This window comes from Tachysurus vachellii, chromosome 17 (assembly GCF_030014155.1).
Source record: "Tachysurus vachellii isolate PV-2020 chromosome 17, HZAU_Pvac_v1, whole genome shotgun sequence".
NCBI lineage: Eukaryota > Metazoa > Chordata > Actinopteri > Siluriformes > Bagridae > Tachysurus > Tachysurus vachellii.
Genome location: NC_083476.1, coordinates 18,336,533 through 18,360,246, shown reverse-complemented (window position 1 = coordinate 18,360,246; position 23,714 = coordinate 18,336,533). Strand labels below are relative to the sequence as shown.

Below are 23,714 nucleotides of genomic sequence, written 5' to 3'. Positions count from 1 at the left end.
CAAGAGTCAAATATGAATATTTAATCACTTAATCACTCATAATTATTGTCACCATAATGGTATTGGAAAAATGTCACTGTGTCACAATTGTGGCTCTTTATTTAAATCTTTTAGATCAAAATCCAGGTTTCTGTTCTGTTTAAAGATGCAGTTTCTGACCGGCATTTTATTTTATGCACCAAAACGTTCTGCAATATCCTTAATAAACGTAATATACCTTTACTATATCCTTAATAAATATATTACACAATATCCGTAATAAACGTATGAAACCTAATGTTAAATATATTCTTATGTAATAACAGCATATATTGGACAAACCCTGAGAGATTTTGTTTCACATTAATTTATCTTCTCCAACTTTCTCATTAACCTTTTTCGAGAAAGCGAGGGAGCCCAAGGGGGTCTAGTCAAGAGCCTGTGAGATGGGGAATAGGGGCGGAGCTTCCAGGCAGCATCATAAATATCTAAATATCTTAATCATGTCAATTGGCTACTTTGCTATTTTATTCGTGGTAGAAAAAAAACAAAAAAAACAGTTTGTTAAGGGCTTCCTTGCAAAATGCACAAAGTTTAAAAAGGTCTGGTTATATAATATCCTAACTTGAAATCATGTCTTTATAATATCATGTACAGATATTATACAGTTAAATCGTACAAGCCATTGGAGATTGAGATTTGACGCTGGATGTAATTAATTTAGTGAAATAACGCATGAGTACAGTAGGAAAACTACAGTGACTACAGTGACAGTGATTGTGAGCTTATGAAATCTATAATCTTCCAAGCTACAATGCTCATACTACAGTACATACATCTCCAAGGTGTGTTAATATAAGAGATCGTTCATTCTGGCAGTTTTTTCCTTTTTATGAGAACATAAATAATAATAGATGATGTTTTTACAAAGGTTTAAGAATTATCTACTGCATCTTTGGTACATCTTTGGTAAAGATTATTATTTTCATAAATCTTGGTTTTTCTTAACACGTGTGAATCTGTCAGGCTTTTTATTTATGAAACACAAAAATAATTATATAAATACACACACACACACACACACACACACACAAACACATATATATTTATACACACCGTTTTCTTTAGCGCTCCATTACACTAGCCGGCACTGCTCGCAGTCTGGAGCGGTAGGAAACCCGTGGTGTTGTTTAAAGACAGCACAAACTTTATCTCATACTGTGGTACACATACGTGCCTCGTTTATCATTTATTCCCCATGTTCTGTCAGTCAGTTTATCATTTATCACTCACACCGCAAAACTACATTTAACATACAGGGTAGTCACATAAGCATGAAATTAACAAAGAAAAAAAAGCATGCAAATTAAAAGCTCATTAAAACTGATGGTTTTTATAATCATCTAAACAGTTTAAGCTCTTTAGATTTAGATAACAAGGTGATGTTTAGTTCCATAGAAAAAAGCTTTTTATATGATTTGTATTCTTCTCCAGATTTGCTTTAATTAAATAATTATTATGAATTAAGTCGTGGGTTTTTCTTAACACATTACATTATCGACATTATCTAACTTTAGAGTTTCTGATTTTGGCTACGACGATACGCGAGATGCTGAAAAACTATTCTTTGCTGCTTTCTAATCTATGTAAACACTCATTCATTCATTCATTCATGTATGAAGATTCATTCATTCCTTCATTCATTCATTTTCTACCGCTTATCCGAACTACCTCGGGTCACGGGGAGCCTGTGCCTATCTCAGGTGTCATCGGGCATCAAGGCAGGATACAACCTGGACGGAGTGCCAACCCATCGCAGGGCACACACACACTCTCATTCACTCACGCAATCACACACTACGGACAATTTTCCAAAGATGCCAATCAACCTACCATGCATGTCTTTGGACCGGGGGAGGAAACCGGATTACCCGGAGGAAACCCCTGAGGCACAGGGAGAACATGCAAACTCCACACACACAAGGCGGAGGCGGGAATCGAACCCCCAACCCTGGAGGTGTGAGGCGAACGTGCTAACCACTAGGAACAGACAGTTGACTAAAGAGGAAAGGTGGCATTTTGATGCTGGAATTAGGGCCAAAGATGGTTCCCAGCACACATACAGTACTCACAGTCACGTTCCCACTGAGCCGACTAATAATTATTCAATTAACCACTCAGCCTATAACGACAGACCCTGGACATTGACTAAAGGTGAAGTATTGCTCAGTGTACTCTTATTTGATGTGCCAAGCTTTTCTCTCTGATACTAGAGGTACTGGATTTTAATTGCGTTTTACCGCCGTGAAAAAAACGCAAATTCCTCTGTCTGGAAGACTCTCGGATGGTTTTCATACTGCTGTGGTCCAAATCCGAGTGTGATTGTTTGGCGCCTCTGCAGCTGTGGTCTCTTTCAGTCTCACTGGATTCTATTTAACCCCGGTGCATTTGCGTTCATCTTCCATCATCACGTGTGTTGTGGGAACTAATCATGTCATCATCGAATAATACACACTGTACTTCGAGTTGTATGTAAATTGCGTTCACATTCACAGGAATCGCAGCAGTTTCAGTGCAATCAAACTCTCACCACCTCCTACACTTTGGTACCACAGTGCGTTTCCTGTTCCACATGACAGCTTTCACTTTACCAAATTTTCATCCAAACTGTGATCTGTTTCAGACTAAACTCTCTTAAAATCTCCTTAGTCAGGCATACACATAATACATCCCTTAACCTTGTGCTCCTTTAGATATATCCTTTAATATTATGAACAGCAGCTACGCTAATTCCTCTCCACTTTGCTTCTCTTTTTCTACCCATCCCGAAGCATCCAGAGATTGTTCCGGCTCCGGTTGTGTTCTGCTTCATGAAGATTTCAGACCTTAAGTGAGAAGAGCCCAACCCTGTGAGGATCCTGAGGTATCTAGAGATGTACCAGCTCGGGTTTCATTCCACTTCATTGGGATTCAGACATTCAAGAGAAGATGTCAATGTACATGCAGTGTTTGAGGACAACAACCTCATCAATACACAATTGTCAGACTGTATCTGACTGTAGAAAGGACATAATAACACATTAATAATAACACTCTCCGGTGTTTATGTCAGTATATAATCACACCCTCTAGTGTCACCTAAATAAGGATGAGGTTTCCTTTGGAGTCTGGTTCCTCTTAAGGTTTCTTCCTCTTCCATTTAAGGGAGTTTGTATTAAATTAATCTTTGTACAATATTGTACAATATTAAACTTTTTGTACTATATTTCGTATGTTCTCTAAAGCTGTTCTGAGACAATGTTCATTGTTAAAAGTGCTCCACAAATAAAACTGAATTGAATTGAATTAAACTACAGTACCAGTGTGAAAGCCTCCGTACTAACAGTTACAAAGCGCAGACACTGAAGTCTCCTTCCATACGTTACTAAATGTCTCCTAAAAGAGAACTTCACTGTACCACATCAATGATTATACATTTTATATTAACACCAACACCAAACTGATATTTAAAATTTATTAAAAGGTTGTAGATCTGGCCTACAAGTCATATGTATGAGGTGTTACTATAGAAATTATATCGTATTAGTTGTACAGCATTATTATTCGTCTTTTCCAGGAGGGAAACATAGTAAGTTTCAGTGCTCTCTGGTTTTTGTGGTGGATTGTTGGATTTTTTTTTAGAAAAGTAAAGGTCTTTGCGATTAAGAGGGACAGCTTTTAAAATGGCCGACTCCACGATCGGTACTGATTTAAGAGCTGCTTAAGAAGCATTCTGTGGTACGTGACAATAATCACCTCTGATATGCATTATTATATTCTGTAATGTGCTCCTTCTTTAGTGTGGTACATATAAATATCGTCAAATGATTGTAAACAACATAATCACTGCTATTCCTTCTACAAGGTAAAGAAATGTCTCGGGAGAATTACACTCCAGAAAATGCACTTCTGCCCCTGTCCTGATGTTGTCTTTCAATTCTGCCTTCTTGCTCCATCGTCTGAAAATGTTTCTTGAAATGGCATTTTTAATCACTTCTCCAGAGAGCCATGTCCTATTCCAGCACAATATCGCCTGTGTGCATAAATGGATTTTTAACAACTCTCGTTCTACGTTCTATTACGACGGCGAGAACAGGGGTACCGCTACTCGAGAATAAACTTCGGAAAAATAATCACGTCGCTTACGAGACGATGAATAATAGATTAAATGAACGTGGCAGACGCAGGCTGTGCAGAGCGATTAGCGCAACTCCTCTGGGACGCAGACACTTACACAGGCCTTTAAAGCTGCCATTGGAGCAAAGTTGCAGCACACTGTGAATAGTTAGTATAAGTGGCCTCCTTCGTCTATGTACATCCTGTTGGCCTTCACATGCTGTAAGGGTCTTTTTTTATCATGACAAAGCCAACTAAGAGAAACATGAAAAAAAAAAAAAAAAAAAAAAAAAAAAAAAGGTTAACGTATCTTTCTCCCAAAGCTTGTTGTCAGGAAAGAAAAATGGATGAATAAAGGATGAATAAAGAATATGAACCAAACCGCTTATAAATTAAGGGTTTAATGCAAGGACACTATCTATATAAACAGTTGTGTTTTTTAATGGAAACTTTTTACCGTTGAGTGGTTTTCTGCAAGAGATTCATATCTGAACTTTCTCTATATAGCCAATGGTTTGTGTAGGTGTATCATTGTATGTATCACTGTATGCATAGCTGTACTGTAGCATTAAGATCTCCACCATTGGAAATAAGAGTCCCAAACCTGTTACAACATGACAATGCACCGGTGCCCAAAACAAGCATCACAAAGTCATTAAAGTACGAACACCTTTGGGATAAACTAGAACACCAAATGCACCCCAAACTTCCTCACCATCGTCACCATCGGTGTCTGATCTTACTAATGCTCTTGTAGCTGAATGAACACTAATCCCCACAGCCATGCTCCAACATCTAGTGGAAAGCTTCCCAGAAGAGTGGAGCTTATTATAACTGAAAAGTGGGACTAAATCTGGAACAGGATGTTTAACAAGCACAGGTGTAATGCTCAGGTGTTCACATACTTTTGGTTATGTAGGATTAGTGTAGGATTATTTCTTGCTATAAATGGTATAAGCAATAAAAAAGCCATTTTTTTATGGTTTGGTTTCTATCAGGCAGCCTCAGAGAGGCAATTTGTGGAGTGACAGGAACAAAAATGGTATTTTACCCCAACCGAATAAGTTAAGGAACTTCAGGAGATAAAGAAGAATTGTCAATCATAAGGAAAAATGAGAGAAGAGGAACTGAGTCAAAATATAATAATAAATTTGGGCAACTTTTCAGAAATTAAATAGAAAATGCTCATGGCTAACTAGTTAGCTAGCTAGTATTTAGACTGAGAAGTGCTAGGCTAGCACACTTCAAGTTGTTAGCTCACTACAACTAGCTATGACAACAGCAGCTTTTTCACTCATCCAAGACAAAAAATCATTAATTCTGTTTATTCTTGGATATAAAATAATGTCTGGTGCAGGAGTGTACGCTGTTGCACTGGACTACCAAATACACACTTTACACACCTGCAGAAGTGTTAGAAACCATCAATACACTAATATTCTCTTGACAGTTCCTCAACCTTAAGCTACTTTTCATAGTACAAACTAATATTCAAATATTATCTTTGTTTGTACTCATCTGTGATGAGTTTCTTATGAATTTATTTGGTCGTGTTTCCCCAAAACAAACTATTTAAACCATGTGACTCTGATCAGGAAGTTACTAAAGATGTCCTGCATCATCCTAGTCATGGATGCATACCTATAGTATTGTTCTGGCAAATTTTAGAAAGAATAGTGTGCTCATGCCTTTTATCCATTTTAAACACTTGGTCTATTTATGTAGGTATATATAATATAAGCAATATCCTCGGGTGTAACAAATAACGGGCTGGACAGGTCATCAGCTACCTATGATTGGTGATTATTTTCTTTTAATCACCTCCAATGACAGATTATGATAATGCGTATCTTCATTACAGGACATCAGGACTAATACCCCTTCATTTGAATCTGCATGTCTGTTTAATTTTCTGCTGGGGATCAGGAGTTCAGGAAGGACGGCAAGTGACGAGCACATCATGCATATTACCGTCATACACTCTGCACTGCAAGGTTGACATTTTCAGGACATGAATTGGCATTTTGAAACTGTTTGGAACTTGCAGTGAATTCCTAATAAGGCCAAACATCTCTTTAATAGCACTTTCCTTTTGGCATTTGTAAAGTGTCCTTTTTTTTGACAGGAAGTGTAGCTTCCAAACAAGTAAGCACAAATGAGCACAGAAGATTCGTCTTTGCAAAAACACACTAAAAATGGCACCCTTGTCACAGACGACAAACATCCCATTTATCAAGGACTTGTACTCGTTTCTCACCACAACAAACAGACAAATGTTTGTGGACATGGTTGATGAGTTCATAGTACAGTATTACATCAGCCAGCCTTCTAATCAGGCCTTCAGAAAACATTCAAGAGTCTCCCCCCACACCCCCACCAGCCCCCCGTGCTGCTTTCATACCAATTTTTAGACCATGCCAAATGAAGTAAACAAGATTGACATCTTATTTGGGATCTTATTATGGAGGCAAAGAATTCATTTTGATGGTGTTCAGAGCAGACTCTTTCATCATGTTCGGTATGATGAGTTGGGCCAGAGAGTTGCACACAATCAAGGGATGAGACTCAAAGCAGGTAGCGCAAACACGCCCTGATGAGAAGACTCTCTGGTCGTGCAGGTAATTAGCTCTGTATAATTGCTTTCACTTTCCACAAATGTTAGACGCAGGAGCCCACTTTGAAGTGCACACTCTCCCAAGATGCTCCACATTCACAACTAATGCAATCATCCCGGGGATCAATCACAGACGCTTCCACAGTACTGATGGCCAATTATGCTGCGTTTCCAATAGCTTCTCAGGGCATCCTCAACGTGCAATGAAAAAGCATGGGGAGCTTTCAAAAAGCAATTGAACTGCTAATAGTTGGTGGTGATGCCTATAACAGGGATTGATGTTTAATCCTAAATGCACCATCTACCAAAAAACACATTGTAAAATATTATACAGTATATCACATCTTCCAAATCTTCTCCAGGACCTTTTGCAGTGTGATGATAAGGATCGAATACTGTTCAGGCTCTCTGTCTAGAGCTGACATAAATAATGCCAGTTCCCTGAGTTAACCTCAGACTTCAAACAAGAAGAAGACGCACTTGCGAGCAAGTGAGTCGAGGTGAGGATTTTCTCATCATCTAAGCTGTCAGCGGGATTTAGAAATGCACCACATGCTGAATGCACCTCTCGCCTTCGCTGTGAACGCAGTCACTTTTGATGTTCAAGTAAATCACTGTAATCTTGTAATAACATAAAAGAAAGCTTTGTCTCTTGTTTCTTTGTCTTACTTTGCTTTGTTCTCATAGAAACAACATGCTTAATGCTTTTTAGTGCATTTCTTCCAATTAAGCATGAACTTTACTTTTATTAAACAGCGCTTTAGGGTCGGATTGAGATGATACAGTGTATGTGTTCAGAGCAAAGTGCTGGATCGGTATTTTCTGTCTTTTAAGTCTTGAACTCAGTGGAAGAATTGTATGCTGTAAATTTGAGCATGACGCTGTCAGACGTGACACAGAATACACAACACAGATTGTTTTGCATAACTTGTGTAACAGATGCTTGCAAAGATGACTGCCCAGTTATAAGCAGTATATGCAGTAAAAAAAAAATGGAAAAAAATGGGATTGTGCATTGTGCAAAATGTGCATTCTGGATCTAACCATCCTTCATATCATACTGCATCCTTGAAAGAAATATCTAATACAAGCAAAATATCCACATTGGGAAATAGAAAGGAAATCTTTTGATTGATATAAACCCATAGTTTAAGAAGAGCATGCACCTTTAAATCCTCACTGCACAACTTTGAGTGCTGCAACAGATTCCGAAGTCATGACCATGGCTTTTTATTCCCTATTCTTCCCTAAAGGCTGTCTGTGCTCATCTGTCCTCGTTGCATGCTCGTCTATCCAGAGACCATAAAGACACGCTTCATTTCTCATTTTAAAAGGCGAGGAGTTTGAAGTCTCCAGCGAGCGAACAGGTGCTCGAGTCAATGCATCATTCATGTGCTTTTTGATCTAGTCACGTTAAGGTTCGAGACAGAGACTGGGACAGAACTTACATGCGTATGTCATGGCGAAACTGCTGCCCACGTCCACCATGTCCACTTGTGGCACCAGTTTGGGGAGCTCATGCTGCTGAGAGAGCGCAAATCGGAACACCTCATATTCGTGCGAGTCGGTCGGGAACAAACCGCCTGCCAAGACAACAAAAGAGAACGTTTAACATTGCACAAGCTTCTGTAGTAAAGATAAAAACTTCATGCGCTATAAGGACGCGCGCGACTCCACTCACCTATATTAATGTTACTTGGGAAACTCGAGCACGAGCACCAGCCGAGGAAGCTGGTGAGCAATAAGGCCAGGCTTGGCTCCATGTTTCCTTTTTCATTTGCGAAAATGAGCCGAATTCCGAATATATATCCCTCTGAGCATCCGCCGCTTCACTTTACAGCGCGGCCGTAAGCGCGCGTCGAATGAACGCTATAACGTTAACGTGCGCTCCGCACCGCTCCGCACCGCACACCACAACACCGCACCGCACCGCACAACACCGCACCGCGTACACTGTCTCGATACGCAGCGTTATGAGCGAGAATGGCAGAGCTACGCACGGATACAGAGATTTAAACACGTCAGCAGAGACCTGAACACGAACACACACGCTTGCGTTTTTCACCCAACAGGATGAGTGCGCTCTGGTGGACAAATTCCCCTCCCGGCTTTATTCTCCGCGGCTTCTGGAAACCACAAATCACAAGTCGTGCGTTGTGCGCTGTGCGCTGTTTTGGATGATGGATCCTCAGTTTGCGTGTCTGCGTGTAAATAAATTAGATTTAGTTCATTAAAGCAAGACTGTAATTATAATTATAACACAAATATAAATAAAACTAACAACAAATATTTAAATGTTATTATTGTTGTTGTTGTTAATAATAATAATAAGATGAAGAATATATTATTATTATTATTATTATTATTATTATTATTATTATTATTATTATTATTATTATTATGTAATGTTGGTGGTGTTGCTGCTGTTATCATTGTCATTATATTTATTATTATGACTATATTATTATAGTAGTCCCACTCCACTTGCGCACATTGGCCCGTCACAGGCAATGTGGGACACGCGGAGATCCCAAAATGGCCAAAGGGTTTTTTTTTTTTTTTTGGTTTTGTTTTGTGCGTGTGTGTGTGTGTGTGTGTGTGTGTGTGTGTGTGTGTGTAGCCCACACTTTGGCATGCTCACACAATTCTAATGTGGCCATTATTATTATTATTATTATTATTATTATTATTATTATTATTATTATTATTATTATTATTATTATGGTCCAACAATGCTTCCATCCAAGTCCATGTTACTGTCTGACTTGAGTTTTGCATGTTCACATGAGTTTCCTCTGGGTTCTATAGTTTCCTTCCTGTATAAGTGACACTAAATTGCCACTAGTTGTAAATGAGTGTGCAAGTAGTGCCCTTTAATAGATTGGCATCTCATCCTATGTGAAAATCAACTGACAAACCCAAGATAGCTGGTGATCTTGAATCAGTTCATAAATACTCTATATAAACAATGGCATCCTCATTTTTTTTACATTGCAGCAGAAGAAAGTCGTGAAGGTGTCTTCAACGACAAGCCTTCAAACTAAAAACCTCCTAATCATTACACTTCAATTGTCGGACTGTATTTGCTATAGAAAGAACATTGTTCATAACAACACCCTCTGGTTTTTATAACAATTTATAAGCACACCCTCTAGTGTTACCAAAATGAGGATGAGATTTCCTTTTGTGTCTGGTTCCTCTCAAGGTTTCTTCCTCTTCAATCTAAGGGAGTTTTTCCTTGCAAATCGAAATTGAATTAAATGGAATTGAATTTCAACACGTTGTGATTTCAATATGGCAAATATCACTTGCTTACTATAAATGAGTTTATTGTAGTATTTACTTTAGTTAAATCAACATACACACATTAGTTGTTTAAACAGTGACTGTATAGTTTTCAGAGAATAAAAATACTCAGGAATTTTAGTTCATATTTTGTACCACGTAGTAGTTCATACACTTAGAACTCAAAAAATAAATATATTCAGTTTTTTCCTGTTTCAAAACCAAGAAGAAGTCAAATGCAAGCATTATGTGTAAAGTACCACTGTGTTTTGTATTTGTGTTTGCTGAGATATATGATTTGTCGACAATATCTACAACCTATAATTGTAATCAGCACAAGCTAGAAATGAGTCATCAAGTCTGCATGAATTGCAAAGAAAACAGACCACCCAGAGGTGGGATTTGAGGTTGGTGTCAGGGTGGCACATGGGGTGGCTTAATTCGGATAGGCAGCTGCTACCCAGTGCGATACCACTGTGTGACCTGATACAAGTGCTCCAAAGAATGATTAAATAATTCCCTTTAAATGCTAAATCCAACTTGTCACCCTACAGTCCACTATTCCTTCTTCTACTGTTTTTCCAGACTCAATTCACCAGTTAATTACCAGGATCAGTAGGTGTTCTGGAGCAGGGATATCACAAACTCCATCTCAACTCCATCCCTCCAGGGACGAAACGTAACTTCATAAACCCACAACTTGTGGTTTGAAAACAGAGTGGTGACCGAGCATATTTTTGCTATGTAGGGCAATGAATGTGCAGGGAATAGGTTTCTCAAACTTTAAACTAATAGATGCAGTCATTAACTGGAACCTGCTGTAGTGGCTTTGTCTCTGCTGTAATTATTTGAAAATAAATTTCCAATTCTTCAGGGATCCGTGTAGAAAACTCGTCAATTCGTAAGGGCTAACTTTAAAGCTCTCTTCGTGCAGTTTTCAAGACTTTTAATGAAATGGTTATTTTATTGAAAAATTCCTCTGTTGATGGCAAAAAACACCATTCAGTTGTGCAGGGCTACGATTCTAGACAAGATATACTTCCGTGCACCACATGGGAAATATGTAGTGTTTGTGGGTTGAAAGTGTGCTTATACCCAACACAAGTAAATTGATTTTCATTGGTGCGCACAAGCCTCCCATTGGCCACATTGTGGAGGTCATAGGTTGGTTCTGAAAAGCCCAAGAGGTTTATTTCCTTACTCATGGTTGATCACACTAAATACTAACCAGAGAGATCTTCTAAGCAGGGTTCATAGCTGGCTTTTAATTAAAAAAGTGATAATTACTGCAAATGTAGATTCAGATCCCAAAGAAATATTTTAAAGGCATGCAGTTTCTCTTCCATGCAGTTTCTCTTCCGGTTCTGTATTCCAGGACATAATTCTAATTTGTTAAGGTTAAAGTTCAGACTGTTGGCTTGAATTTTAATGCATTCTTACACATCAGGGAGTTTTCAAAGTTTTACCCTGTCACAAAGCCTTTCTGTCTAATTCTTTGAGAAAGAACTTTTGAAATGGTGCATGGTGGAGCTGAGTTTTTCAAAATAAAAGGACCAGGTGAGAAAATCTTCCCTTTGACATTGCTTTTTCTTTTTTTTTTAAATAAACCTTTTTACCAGTACATAGGTGCACCAGTCTGCCGGCAGAAGAGAAATCAACTTATGGGACATTTTCAATCAGTATAAACAAATGATTTATTTTATGGTCACAAGTAAGATATAAAAGGACTCTTGGCTTTCAGTGTGAGACGTGTGTTTTTCCCTCCATTGGATGACCTTATATGGAATTTTATATGCTCATGAACAAACACTTTTGTTCTCTGGGGCATCTCAGAGCAGAAATGGTTTTGATATCAACATTTAATTTGAAGATAAAAAAACATTTGTGTGAATGTTTTTTTTTTTTAACTTTTCTATAAATATATATCCCCTATTAGGCTAGATACAAACAGAAATACTACAAGAAACTACAAAGTCCTGAGTATCTACTTTCATATGTGCTCCATATTAACCACCACTGTGGAGTGAAATATGACAAAGACATTCAACGTTGAATATGGACACAACCAAACAGGTGCAAATTTCATATTCTGACCTCTGGGAAAAGGAGCTAAGATTCACAAGTTCAAAATTACTTTCAACAATAGCTTTAAAATGAGTTCTTTTCAATAAAATTACCACTGCTGATGAGGAAGAAGTTACTTCTTTCACTAATCCACATCAGATTATCAGAAAGCATTCTGTTGCATTGCCACCCAACAGCTCCAGGGTCTAAGTCTTGGGCTTGGGTTACTGTCTTTGTGGAGTTTTGCATATTCTCCATATCTACATGGGTTCCTCCTGGGTTCTCTGGTTTCCTTCCACCTTCGAAATATATACTGGAAGGTGGATATGGTTTAGGTTCAGTTTTATAAATTCTTGTCACTAGAACTAAGAAGCCTAAAGCTGTTTCAGCATAACAATGCATATGTATACAAAGTAAGCTCCGTGAAGACATGGTGTACCAAAGATGGAGTGAAAGAAGTTCAGACAGAGCCTCTGGGATGAAATGGAAGACCAAGTGCACCCCAGGCATCCTCGCCTGACTTCGGTGACTAACCTCACCAATGCTCTTGTGTCTGAATGAACAAATCCCAACAGCCACGCTCCAACAGCTAGTGGAAATCTTTTCCAGAAGAGAGATGCTTATTATAAGAGAAAAAAGGAAGAAACCTGGAATGGGATTTTCAACAAGCACATATACAGTAGGTGTGATGGTCAAGTGTCAACAAATATAGTGTAGATCACCCCAATTGTAAATGAGTGTGTGAACGTGTATGCGTGTGGTACCTGTAATAGACCTGTTTCCTATATCTCATTTCGAAAGTTCTCGGTATAGGATCTGGACATTTTCATTCAGAAAACTTTAAGAAGATTTAGAAGACTTTTTCCATAAGACCAGTCCAGTTTGTATTTACTTCAGTTGTATTTACTTGTATTTACTTCCGGTAGTCCTCCTTCTCCAGCATCATGCTGAATAACACCCTGTGGTCATTGTTCCAAAATGGTCTTGTTTATCTTGTTTGGTCTCATTAGTCAGCCTGGATTTGCCCCTTAGTCTGTGTTTACGCAGTCCCCAGCTTGTATGTGCTCTTTCTGAAGTCCTGCACTTGTTTCTCCAGCATGTCTGTGCTATAGTTTCCAAGTGATTTCTTCTTCCTTGTTTGTAACCATAGTTTCCAAGTTGCTTTGTTTTTGTTCTCCGACCTATTCATGGTTTGTTGTCTCCTGATTTTAAAATCTCTGCCTGCCCTTTTAGATTTATGAGTCTGGAGTTACCTTTGATAAACATGCGTGGATGTCTTTGGCCTAACCTCTGAATGTTTCCGAGATAAGACTCGGTAAAGTGATTCTCTCACACCCTGACTTTAGGCTTCTAGTTATTGCAGGTCTGATAATGTGAAACAGTTCTTCTATTTATTTTAAATACAACTGTGATATTTTTATGCAGCACTGTATGGCTGAAGTCCCATTTTTTACATTCGGATTGAGGTATACCAACATTCTAGCAATAACTTTTCCAACTACAGTAAATCTCTAACCCAAATAGTGGAAACCTCAAGAGTTTAATTTTGACCAATTCTGAGTGTTATGAGTTGCGTATTACAATAACACCAAAATTTTACTGACTCATCTAATCGAACTGTGTAACTAATATAACAGTTTTTCAAGGTGCACTAAAACTGAGGCAAAAAAATCAATGTATAAATAAAATACACTCTACAAAAGCACAAGTGTATTATACAGTATGTACCTGCACATGTTACTAACTGAGCGGAAAGATGCCAGTGGGTGACATTTTCCAAATTAGCAGTGACATTATAAAAAGGTATTATTTCAATTTCAGCTAATTTCTAAGAAAGATTGGTTTTTGAGTCTCGGACTTGCAACTCAAGTCACCCTCCAAATTCCTGTGTACTGACCTGAGAGTAAATCAAATTGCATGCAAATGCTATTCATCCATCCATCCATCCATTTGTTTCTTGATTTTTTTTTAATCAGTAACTGAATTGGTCTTCGACAGGAATACAATCTGTATGAGGCACCAGTCCATCACAAAGCAACACCCACCCACACACACACACAAACACACACACACTATCGGATGTGGTGCCAAGTGGTTAAGGTTGGACTAGTGACTGAAAGGTTGTGAGTTGAAATTCTGGGCCCATGCACTAGTGGGCCCCTGAGCAAGGACCTTAGAATTAAATGCAATTAAAAATATGATGAAAACAAGGAGGGGCACGGTGGCTTAGTGGTTAGCACGTTCGCCTCACACCTCCAGGGTCGGGGTTCGATTCCCGCCTCCACCTTGTGTGTGTGGAGTTTGCATGTTCTCCCCGTGCCTCGGGGGTTTCCTCCGGGTACTCCGGTTTCCTCCCCCGGTCCAAAGACATGCATGGTAGGTTGATTGGCATCTCTGGAAAAATTGTCCCTAGTGTGTGATTGTGTGAGTGAATGAGTGTGTGTGTGTGAGTGAATGAGTGTGTGATGGGTTGGCACTCCGTCCAGGGTGTATCCTGCCTTGATGCCCGATGACGCCTGAGATAGGCACAGGCTCCCCGTGACCCGAGATAGTTCGGATAAGCGGTAGAAGATGAATGAATGAATGAAAACAAGGATAAAGTTTATCACTCTGCTTGCATTATCAATCAGGTTGATCTTGGTTTATGCAGAAAATGAGATCAGTTTAAAAGTAACATCTTAAACTGACTTTGAGGTAAGAGGGATTCGTTTATCTGTATGGTTTATGATTTGGTATTATATTTATAGCCCGTTCTGTGAGTTTTACTTGATCATATGTCATAAGATTAACAGTCAGATTATCAGTAGATTAACAACTAGCATTGTTAGCACTCTGAGATTTTAATAAAAATACTCTGACATCACAGGCTGTCTTTAAGAGTCACTAGCCAGAATTGCTAGAGGAATTGCACAGTGCTAAAACTGAACCTCAATCTGAGTCTGGAACTGTAGAGATGGCAAAGCTAAAATATCAGAATGTTATCAAATGTAGACGCATGCCTTAATATGAATAGCCAAAAAAAATACTTTTTTTTGCAGCAAAAGTTACTCAGATGGTTTGATACACACTATGAAAGAATGTGTGTTTTTCAAGACAATTTTAAGACATCAAAAACGCATTGGGACGTAGAATTAGACTCACTTAGACTTGTAGAAGACATTTACTCCTAATTTCACTCTAAACACTCGCAAGCAACTTTTTTTCATTTGTTTCATTTGATTATTTAAGACGTCATTGCTTCGCAGAAACCTAGCCGCTAATCACCAAGCCCGACGTTACAGTGCCAACTCCCTAAAAACATCAGTAGGAACTCTAGTATTAAAAAATATCGAAAAACAACAGTTGTTAATGCTAATGTGTAGCTAATTAAAAATCATAGCATAGCAGGAGGTTAAAATGGAGGTGCTGATTGTCTGTGACGTCTCCAGGCTATTCTTTGCATTGATTGCATAATGAAAGCACAGAAACATAAAACTTTACCCGAGTTTCATCTCAGGAAAATCTGTAAGCTTTACATATGGCTTTGAGATGAACGGCGTGTCCCTCCGGCTGCGGATTACCATTAACCATTTCGTGAGTATGAGTGCTTGAATACCCTAAGTTAATGATGATGATGCATTATTAGACTCAAACAGTTGAGATATCAACACATTCAACATGACACAACTGTTTTTTTTTGTTTTTGTTTTTTTTAACTCTGTTAATTCTTGACTGAGTAGAATATTTTGAAGGAGAGGAGAGAAAGCTTTGAGACTTGGGATAGTGTTATAATGCTTAAAAGTTGTATTTTTTTTTTTTTTTCTTTTCATTACACCACTATTACAGAACCAGGATTTTGAAATGTATGTGTATTTTTTTTATCTATGTCTTGAAAAGTTCATAAAAATTCCAATATTGCATATTTTATAACATTTACCCATTTCCAGCCTTCATCAAATCATAAAATAAATTGAAGTGCTGAAATAATATTGCTTTATTTTATTTCGTTAAAAAGGGAGGGAAACAAGCCAAAGTGCCATTTTTTGGTTCTCTTGAGGTTTTAGAGGGTTTTAGTGTCTCATGTGGTTGTACTATAAATGAAGTAATTTTATGTATTTAGACACTATATATCATGATCATATGGTAACAAAGATATTTTTTTCATCACACCTTCTAAGATGGTTGACGGCGTTTATGGTGTGGAGCAGAGAGCTTTTTCTCTCCACTTAGCTAAGAGGGAAGTGTAACGAGGCATGACTGAGACTAGAAAAATGACATTGTATAATGTTGTGTATAACATTGTGTATCATCAGTCACCCCAGGAGTATTTTTTTGATTGTTGCAACCAAAAGCACTTGATTTTCCTTCAACTATTTTCAAAATTGCCGTTTTTGGGGCTACTTGAATTTGTACAATCGCAAGCACAGAATTCTTCTCTTAAATTCCTACCAATGAAGACACATACAGTACATAATGACTTTCTATGAGAGCTGTACTCATGTTTTACACAAGTGAATTGAAGAAGGGGTCAGCTAAACATGTTATGATGACTTCAGATGACATCTCGGACCAAATCTGCAGAAAATCTGCATTAATTCTAAAAAGAATTACAGAATTTGTTTGATTTTGTTCATTTTTGCACCCAAAAAATCATGAATAATGTTGTAGCTAGATCAGAAAATGTGTTGTGATGGTGTCTTGATACCCATATTTTATTATGTTTGTAATTTAGCCTTCTCAAAAATGAAGAGACATAAGGACATGGTGTACTTCTTCGTGCAGAAAGTCAGATAGAGCCAGACGATTCAGGTGGGGAGAGAGCCAGCAGGAGAGGAGAGAACGAGAGAGTGCAGAAAGAATTGTCAGATGGAGAGTTCAAAGAGTAGGGTGAAGGTGATGGAGAAGCTGAGTGTTGGACAGAACGAAGACTCATGTGTCCAGTTTGTGATCTTGAATAAACCTCCGTTAGTCTGTTCATACAGACAAAAATCTCCAACATAACTGGCTTCTTGGACAGAATCACTTTGGAAATGGTTGAAATATGAAGTGTACTTTTATGCAGCTATTATTTAATCAATACCTAGAAAGACCAGTTGTTAAGGTAAGTAACATTCTGGAGAAAAATCTAGCTTTTTTATTCCTTCTTTTCAAACAGGACATACAGTATAACATGGTTAGTAAATTTAGAAAACTGATCATGCTGGAAAACTAGAATGATGTTGGGAAAACAACAGACTATTTCCATGTGGGAGACACAGTCAAGATGGCAAATGGAGCAGAAATTACCTGCTGTAGGTCTATGATAAGGTGTAATTTAAAAAAAAAAAATTAATTGCTGCAAGCTTCTCTCTATAATGGAAGAAGAGTACATTCTTATAATTGTCCAGTGATTCATGTAGCAACAGAGTAAAAGCTTTAGTTAATGTTCACGTCAAACCTCAGAACAGAACAAGAAAAATGCAATCTTATCGACTTGGTTGTTGGTTTGAATAATTTAGAAAAAGTGCTTGGATGGTTTTATTTTTTTGTTTGTTTTTTTATTTTGGCCACTTTCATTACTCTGGCTTTGTTGTATCTCATCTACTGTGGTAGTGTGTGCATTCTGAGATGCTTTTCTTCTCAGCATGTTTGTAATGTTCATTCTCTTCTGACTTTCATGCTGTTTTTTTAACAACATGTAATCTAGAGACTGTTAAGTGTGAAAATCCTTGGAAATCATAGGTTTCTGAAAATGAAGGTAAAGTTCTTTACATACAAGAGTAAAGAAAGTAAGTCTGATGATTTTATACATGGGTTACTCCTTCATACGTTCTGTCCTTTGTTCCCTTCTTCTCTTTCCTCTTGTCTTTGTATGTTTTAGCTACAGTTCAGCAGTGCGTGGTATTAACGTATAAAACGGTAACTATTATTTGTTTACATTTATTTAGAAAATGTATTCCAGTCTTGAAGCCTGTCTTGTTGAAGTCACTCTCCACCGCTCTTCACTGATGGAGACCTGAGTTCAAATTGCAGTCCAAAGCTATCTTCATGGTTTCTAAGTGGTTCCATGTAAATCCTTTGTATCTCTAGGCTGTCCATGTGGAACCATCCTCAGCAGCAGCCCGAGGCCTCCAACTGATGAGATTCCAACCAGATGTAGGGCATCAGGATGGATCAGGCAGATCCAGAGACCAGAAGGGGTTAGGATGACTGGTATCTCAGGAGCAGCATGTGAATCTTGACAGAGAGAGAGAGAGAGAGAGAGAGAGAGAGAGAGAGAGAGAGAGAGAGAGAGATCCTAGGACTGGAAGAGGGAGAGAGAGAGAGACAAACAGATATTAGGAGGGAGAGAGAGAGAGAGAGAGAGAGAGAGAGAGAGAGAGAGAGATCCTAGGATTGGAAGAGGGAGAGAGACAAACAGATATTAGGAGAGAGAGAGAGAGAGAGACAGAGAGAGACAGAGAGAGATCCTAGGACTGGAAGAGGGAGAGTGAGAGAGAGAGAGAGAGAGAGAGAGAGAGAGAGAGAGAGAGAGAGAGAGAGAGAGAGAGAGAAACTGAGATTAAGAAACACAAACAGAGAGAGCGAGCGTAAATTTTTCCCTGCACCTACATTTTTGAATTTTGACACAATACTTGATATATGTTCAGTACTCATATATTATTATTTTCAGTTTGATTTTCTTTAAAATAATACAGTAAGGTCCAGAGCACCTTACATGTATACAGCTGAGCCCAAACTAAGTTGTGTTAATTTAGCCTCGCTAGTCTTTGCACTGCTCTTGCTTCTCTAGATTTTGAATAAGAAATTGCTTAATACTTGATTCAGCATTCAACAGAAGATCAGCTGCTCTCTTATTTTCATTTTACACAGAGTGGGATGGCAGGATGCACCAAATAATACATAAAAGTAAGAAAGGAAGCAGTAGGCTGAGAGAATGAAGAGGAGTATGAGGGACACTGTGAGACAGAGAGTGCAGATCAGGACAAGTCTTTATCATAGAATCACTAAAGTTACAGATCATTTGACTTGCTTACAATCATTAGCGTTCATAACATGATCGATAAAAAAACAAACAAACAAACAAACAAAAAAGCATTTTAAATAATGCAAGTTTATTAACCTGAGCATGGATTTGGTGTCATAGAAATGAAGTGAAGTCTAAATTGCTTGTGGTTAAGACGCTGGACCACTGATAGGAGATCAAATCCCAGGACCACCAAGATGCCACTGTAAAGCTCTTAACCTTCAACTGCGATTGTTGTATAAATGAGATGGATGAGTGTGTCTGCCAAATGCTATCAATGTGAATGAATAATCGTGCGGAGGGTTTTGAAAGAAATAAATGAAATAGAACTGGTGGAAGTGAGGCAGAAAGCTAGAACGCTAATGAAACAAAGAGGGAGACATATAGATTAATAACATACTTCGAGACCCTGAAAATAAAAAAAATAAAAATAAATAAAAAACAAGACCCAGACAGGCATGATAAAAATATATCAGAAGAAGGAAGACAGGAGTGATAAAAGAGAGACATTTTAAATTTAGATCAATTAACTTAAAACATGCTAAATAATGTAAATAATAACATGGATATTTCACATTTATTCAATTGCCAGAGACTTACATATATTTATATATAACATATATTTGAGACATTAAAATTAAAAAAAATGACTTTTACTGCACAGATTGTTGCACGTTATTGCATCATAACATATAACAGCCTATCATGTTACAATATGCAAATTTCCTGTTATTACAAAGTTAAAAACAAAAAAAGGAGGATTTCAATATTCATACAGTCTGGAGCTTGTGAGCCGTTTTCCCTGCTGGTTAATAGCATTCTAGAAATACCATGGCAAGCTATTTATTATTCTTTGTAGAAGTTTTCGAAACAGAATATCATGAATATGATCATGAACGTGATGTTGGACTGCTGCTAAATTCTCCAGGCTACTCATTCCAGAAACAGTGGTAAAGTGAATTTCCTTTGGGGGAATATTTCCTTGAAAATGACAGTATGCATTGCTTTAGCTGTCGGATTTATTATGAATCAGGGCCAGGACACACACACACACACACACAAAACTGAACTGAATAAATGTAAAGAGTATGGAATTGCTGATGGTGCTAAGAAAAAGAGGAAAGTCAGAATAACAGGTTCCCTGATTTAATTGGCATTGCGGTATTTCTTGCAGCGATTAACTGTCGATGATAAAATATTATCACTTTTACAGTAGAAAACTTCTCCTTCTTCATCTGGAACATAATATTTCTACTTTCATTTTAGAGGTATGACCAAATATGAATACAGATAATGTGTTCTCAATAAATACAAATACAGATACATGTGAAATGGGAATTTTTTGAACAGATACTGCAATCCTGAGGGATACAACAAAATAAATTTCAGCCACTTTTATGTGAGTGCATTCTTTATAACTGTGTCTAGGAGGGTCATGTTTTGGTAGGCAGCAAAAATAAAAAGTATGGGGAAAAAACACAGTCCTACATTTCTAGTTGAGACCCTTTATGAACTTAAGTGAGGTTGAAACTTTCAGTGTTGCCTGGAAAAAAGGAAGAAAATAAAACTTTAAGCCACACCTTAATCTGGATTAAATTCAAATTCACATACACTCCCTGAACACTTTATTTATTACTCACTCTCACTCACTCATTTTCTACCACTTATCCGGACTACTCGGGTCACGGGGAGCCTGTGCCTATCTCAGGCATCATCGGGCATCAAGGCAGGATACACCCTGGACGGAGTGCCAACCCATCGCAGGACACACACACACACTTTTATTCACTCACGCAATCACACACTACAGACAATTTTCCAGAGATGCCACTCAACCTACCATGCATGTCTTTGGACCAGGGGAGGAAACCGGAGTACCTGGAGGAAACCCCCGAGGCATGGGGAGAACATGCAAACTCCACACACACAAGGTGGAGGCGGGAATTGAACCCCCAACCCTGGAGGTGTGAGGCGAACGTGCTAACCACTAAGCCACCGTGCCCCCACTTTATTTATTAACACTATACAAATACAAGCTAGGGCTTGTCTTTGCTCTGAAAACGACCTTAGTTCTTCATGATTCAGGTCCATGTTGACATTTACACCATTTGGCAGAAATTCTTATCTAGAGTGACTTACATGTAATCTCATTTTATAAAGCTAAGCAGTGAGGGTTAAGGGCCTTGCTCAAGGGCACGGCATTGGCCGTTTGGTGGACTTGGGATTCAAACTCACAACCTTCCAATTGGTAGTCCAACACCTTAACCACTAGGCTACCACATCACCATCACACATGATTGTTTCATGTCCCATTATGCACCATCCCAAAGGTCTTCTGTAGGATTCAAATCCCATATTTAAGTGCCCAAAGTGTGTCAAAAATCAGTCCTCTAACTATCACACCACCTTCACCAGCCTGGATAGTTGACACAAGACAGGTTGTGTATATACAATACCTCAGTACCTCAGCAGAAATCAGTTCATCAGACCAAATTCAATTTTTCCAGTCTTTAACTATCCAGTTTTGGTGATTCTGCCTCCAGTTTAGCCTAAGGTTTCTGTTCTTGACTGACAGAAGTGTCCTTCTGCTATTGAAAGGTTCATTGTGTTCTCACCACAATTGTACATTATTGTTATCTGAATTTCTGTAGCCTTTCTGTCAGATTAAACCAGTCTGGCCATTCTCTGTTGAGCTTTCTTATCAACAAAGCATAAACTGGATGTTTTTCTTTATTGCACTGTTCTGAGTAAACTATCAGTGAAAATCCCAAAAGATCAGCCGTTATAGAAATATTCAGTCTGGCACCAACAATCATCTCACAGTAAAAACAAATCACTGAAAGCAGTATTTTCCCTTAATTCAGATGGTTGATTTGCACATTAACCTGTAGTTGCCGCACTGTACTGTATGTGCACTGCACTACTGCCCAACGATTGGCTAATTAGAAAATTACATAAATTAATAGCTGTACAGATGCTGCTCAGTGATGGAGTGCTTAATGATTGTAGATATGTGGGTCAGTAAACTTATACAGAATGCATCATTGTTTGTCCTCAAGATGACCTTGAAATATGTCTTGTGATAGTCATAGTAAAAGTGTTCAAACAAAACAATTATTCTCAAATGTATTGATGGTGGAAAATGGTCGTTTGGACAGATACATAAGAAAAAAATGGTTTAGAAATCTTTTTTTTTAATGAAAGAAACATTTCTGGAATGTTTCTGCTCTGCCCAACATTATCAGTGTGAGATTCTGAGTCACCTTCTTTGGAAGCTATACATAACCTTTTCAGATTCCAAAAAGCTTCATTGGGGATTTGGGAGGAGGGTGAAAAAATACTTTTAAGAGCAGCTTCATCCAGATGGAGAGGTTCTGCCATGTCTCTGCCTTCTCTTGTGGTCAAACAGCTGCTCTGAGAGCTCAGAATATTTCACCAAGTACATACATTCCCTGTTAAGAGTGCCAAGGCAATGCTGGAAATATTCAAAGAGAAAAAAAAAGCCTTTTTTTTTTCCAATCCTATTTAAATCGAGGGGGAAAACTGGCTGCATGGAAAGGTCATTCTCAAAGTCTGTCCAGACTGAGGAGTCTATGTGGACAGCAATGTCTGATTTATTAGATATAGGACATTTCAACTGACACAAGGGATGTGATTAAAATATTTGGAAACACCACTTGACCAAAATGAGTCCTGAATAAATATGCTAATTTAAATGTGACTCTCTAAACAAGCATCACCAACTTTATATCCTTCAGGATGCTTTAATAGAGCAATTATCCTACTGTAATGCTTTTATCATATTTTTGTTTGTAACCTTACATGGAGATTAATGGAAATTCAGATATTACAAAGTTTATGAAAATTATGCAAATCTGAAGGAATATCGTTGAATAGCACTAGAAAGTTTTACAAAAATATTACAACAAAAAAATAAGGTTGGCACTTACTTGTCAGGATTCTTTCCACAGTACAGTACAGCTACAGTATGATATTTGATATGGGTAATTAATTAATAGTTGGGTTAAGATTAAGAATCTATCTTAACTATATATACTATTATCTATTTATCTTATCTATATATACTGTATATATATATACACACAAACACACACACACACAGTGGTGTAAAAAAGTGTTTGCCCTGTCCTGATTTTTTAATTTTTTGCACATTTGTCATACTTTAATGTTTCGGATCATCAAACAAATTTAAATATTAGTCAAAGATAACACAAGTAAAACAATGTTTCTCCAGGACCACGATGCTACTTAAAACAAAAACAGAGCTACATAGAACAACAAAGAGCTAAGGACGTAAAGTAAGTTAGTCCTGGCCACATAAAGTGCATCTGTGCAAACTAGTGCAAATAGTGCAGGACAAAAGACAGTGAAAACAAACAATACAAGACATTACATAAAAGAAAATACACATAAGCAGCACCCAGTGTATATACTGTATATTCTATAGTAGATGCGCAGAAATACTGGAATGAACGCTAACATAATATAATATATTATATAAAAGAATATAATAGCAGGAAAGGTAGATGGATGGAGGATTTGTGTAAAACTTTATCTTGCATCAGGACAAAATAAAGGAGGCCAAATTTTATTTATTAACAGGAAATTTAG

General features: G+C 37.9%; 1 protein-coding gene across 3 annotated transcripts in view; it reads right to left on the bottom strand.

The window, feature by feature from the left end:
- The window catches only part of gria1b (glutamate receptor, ionotropic, AMPA 1b), a 78,374-nt gene extending 69,647 nt beyond the window's left edge, over positions 1–8,727 (bottom strand). For all 3 annotated transcript variants that reach the window (XM_060890961.1, XM_060890962.1, XM_060890963.1), the window contains exons 1-2: positions 8,430–8,727; positions 8,197–8,331 (exon numbers count right to left, since the gene is read on the bottom strand). In XM_060890961.1, the coding sequence (XP_060746944.1) occupies positions 8,197–8,331; positions 8,430–8,511 (217 nt within the window). In that variant the 5' untranslated portion in view covers positions 8,512–8,727. The remainder of the gene's footprint in view (positions 1–8,196; positions 8,332–8,429) is intronic.
- Between the last annotated feature and the right edge of the window lie 14,987 nt (positions 8,728–23,714).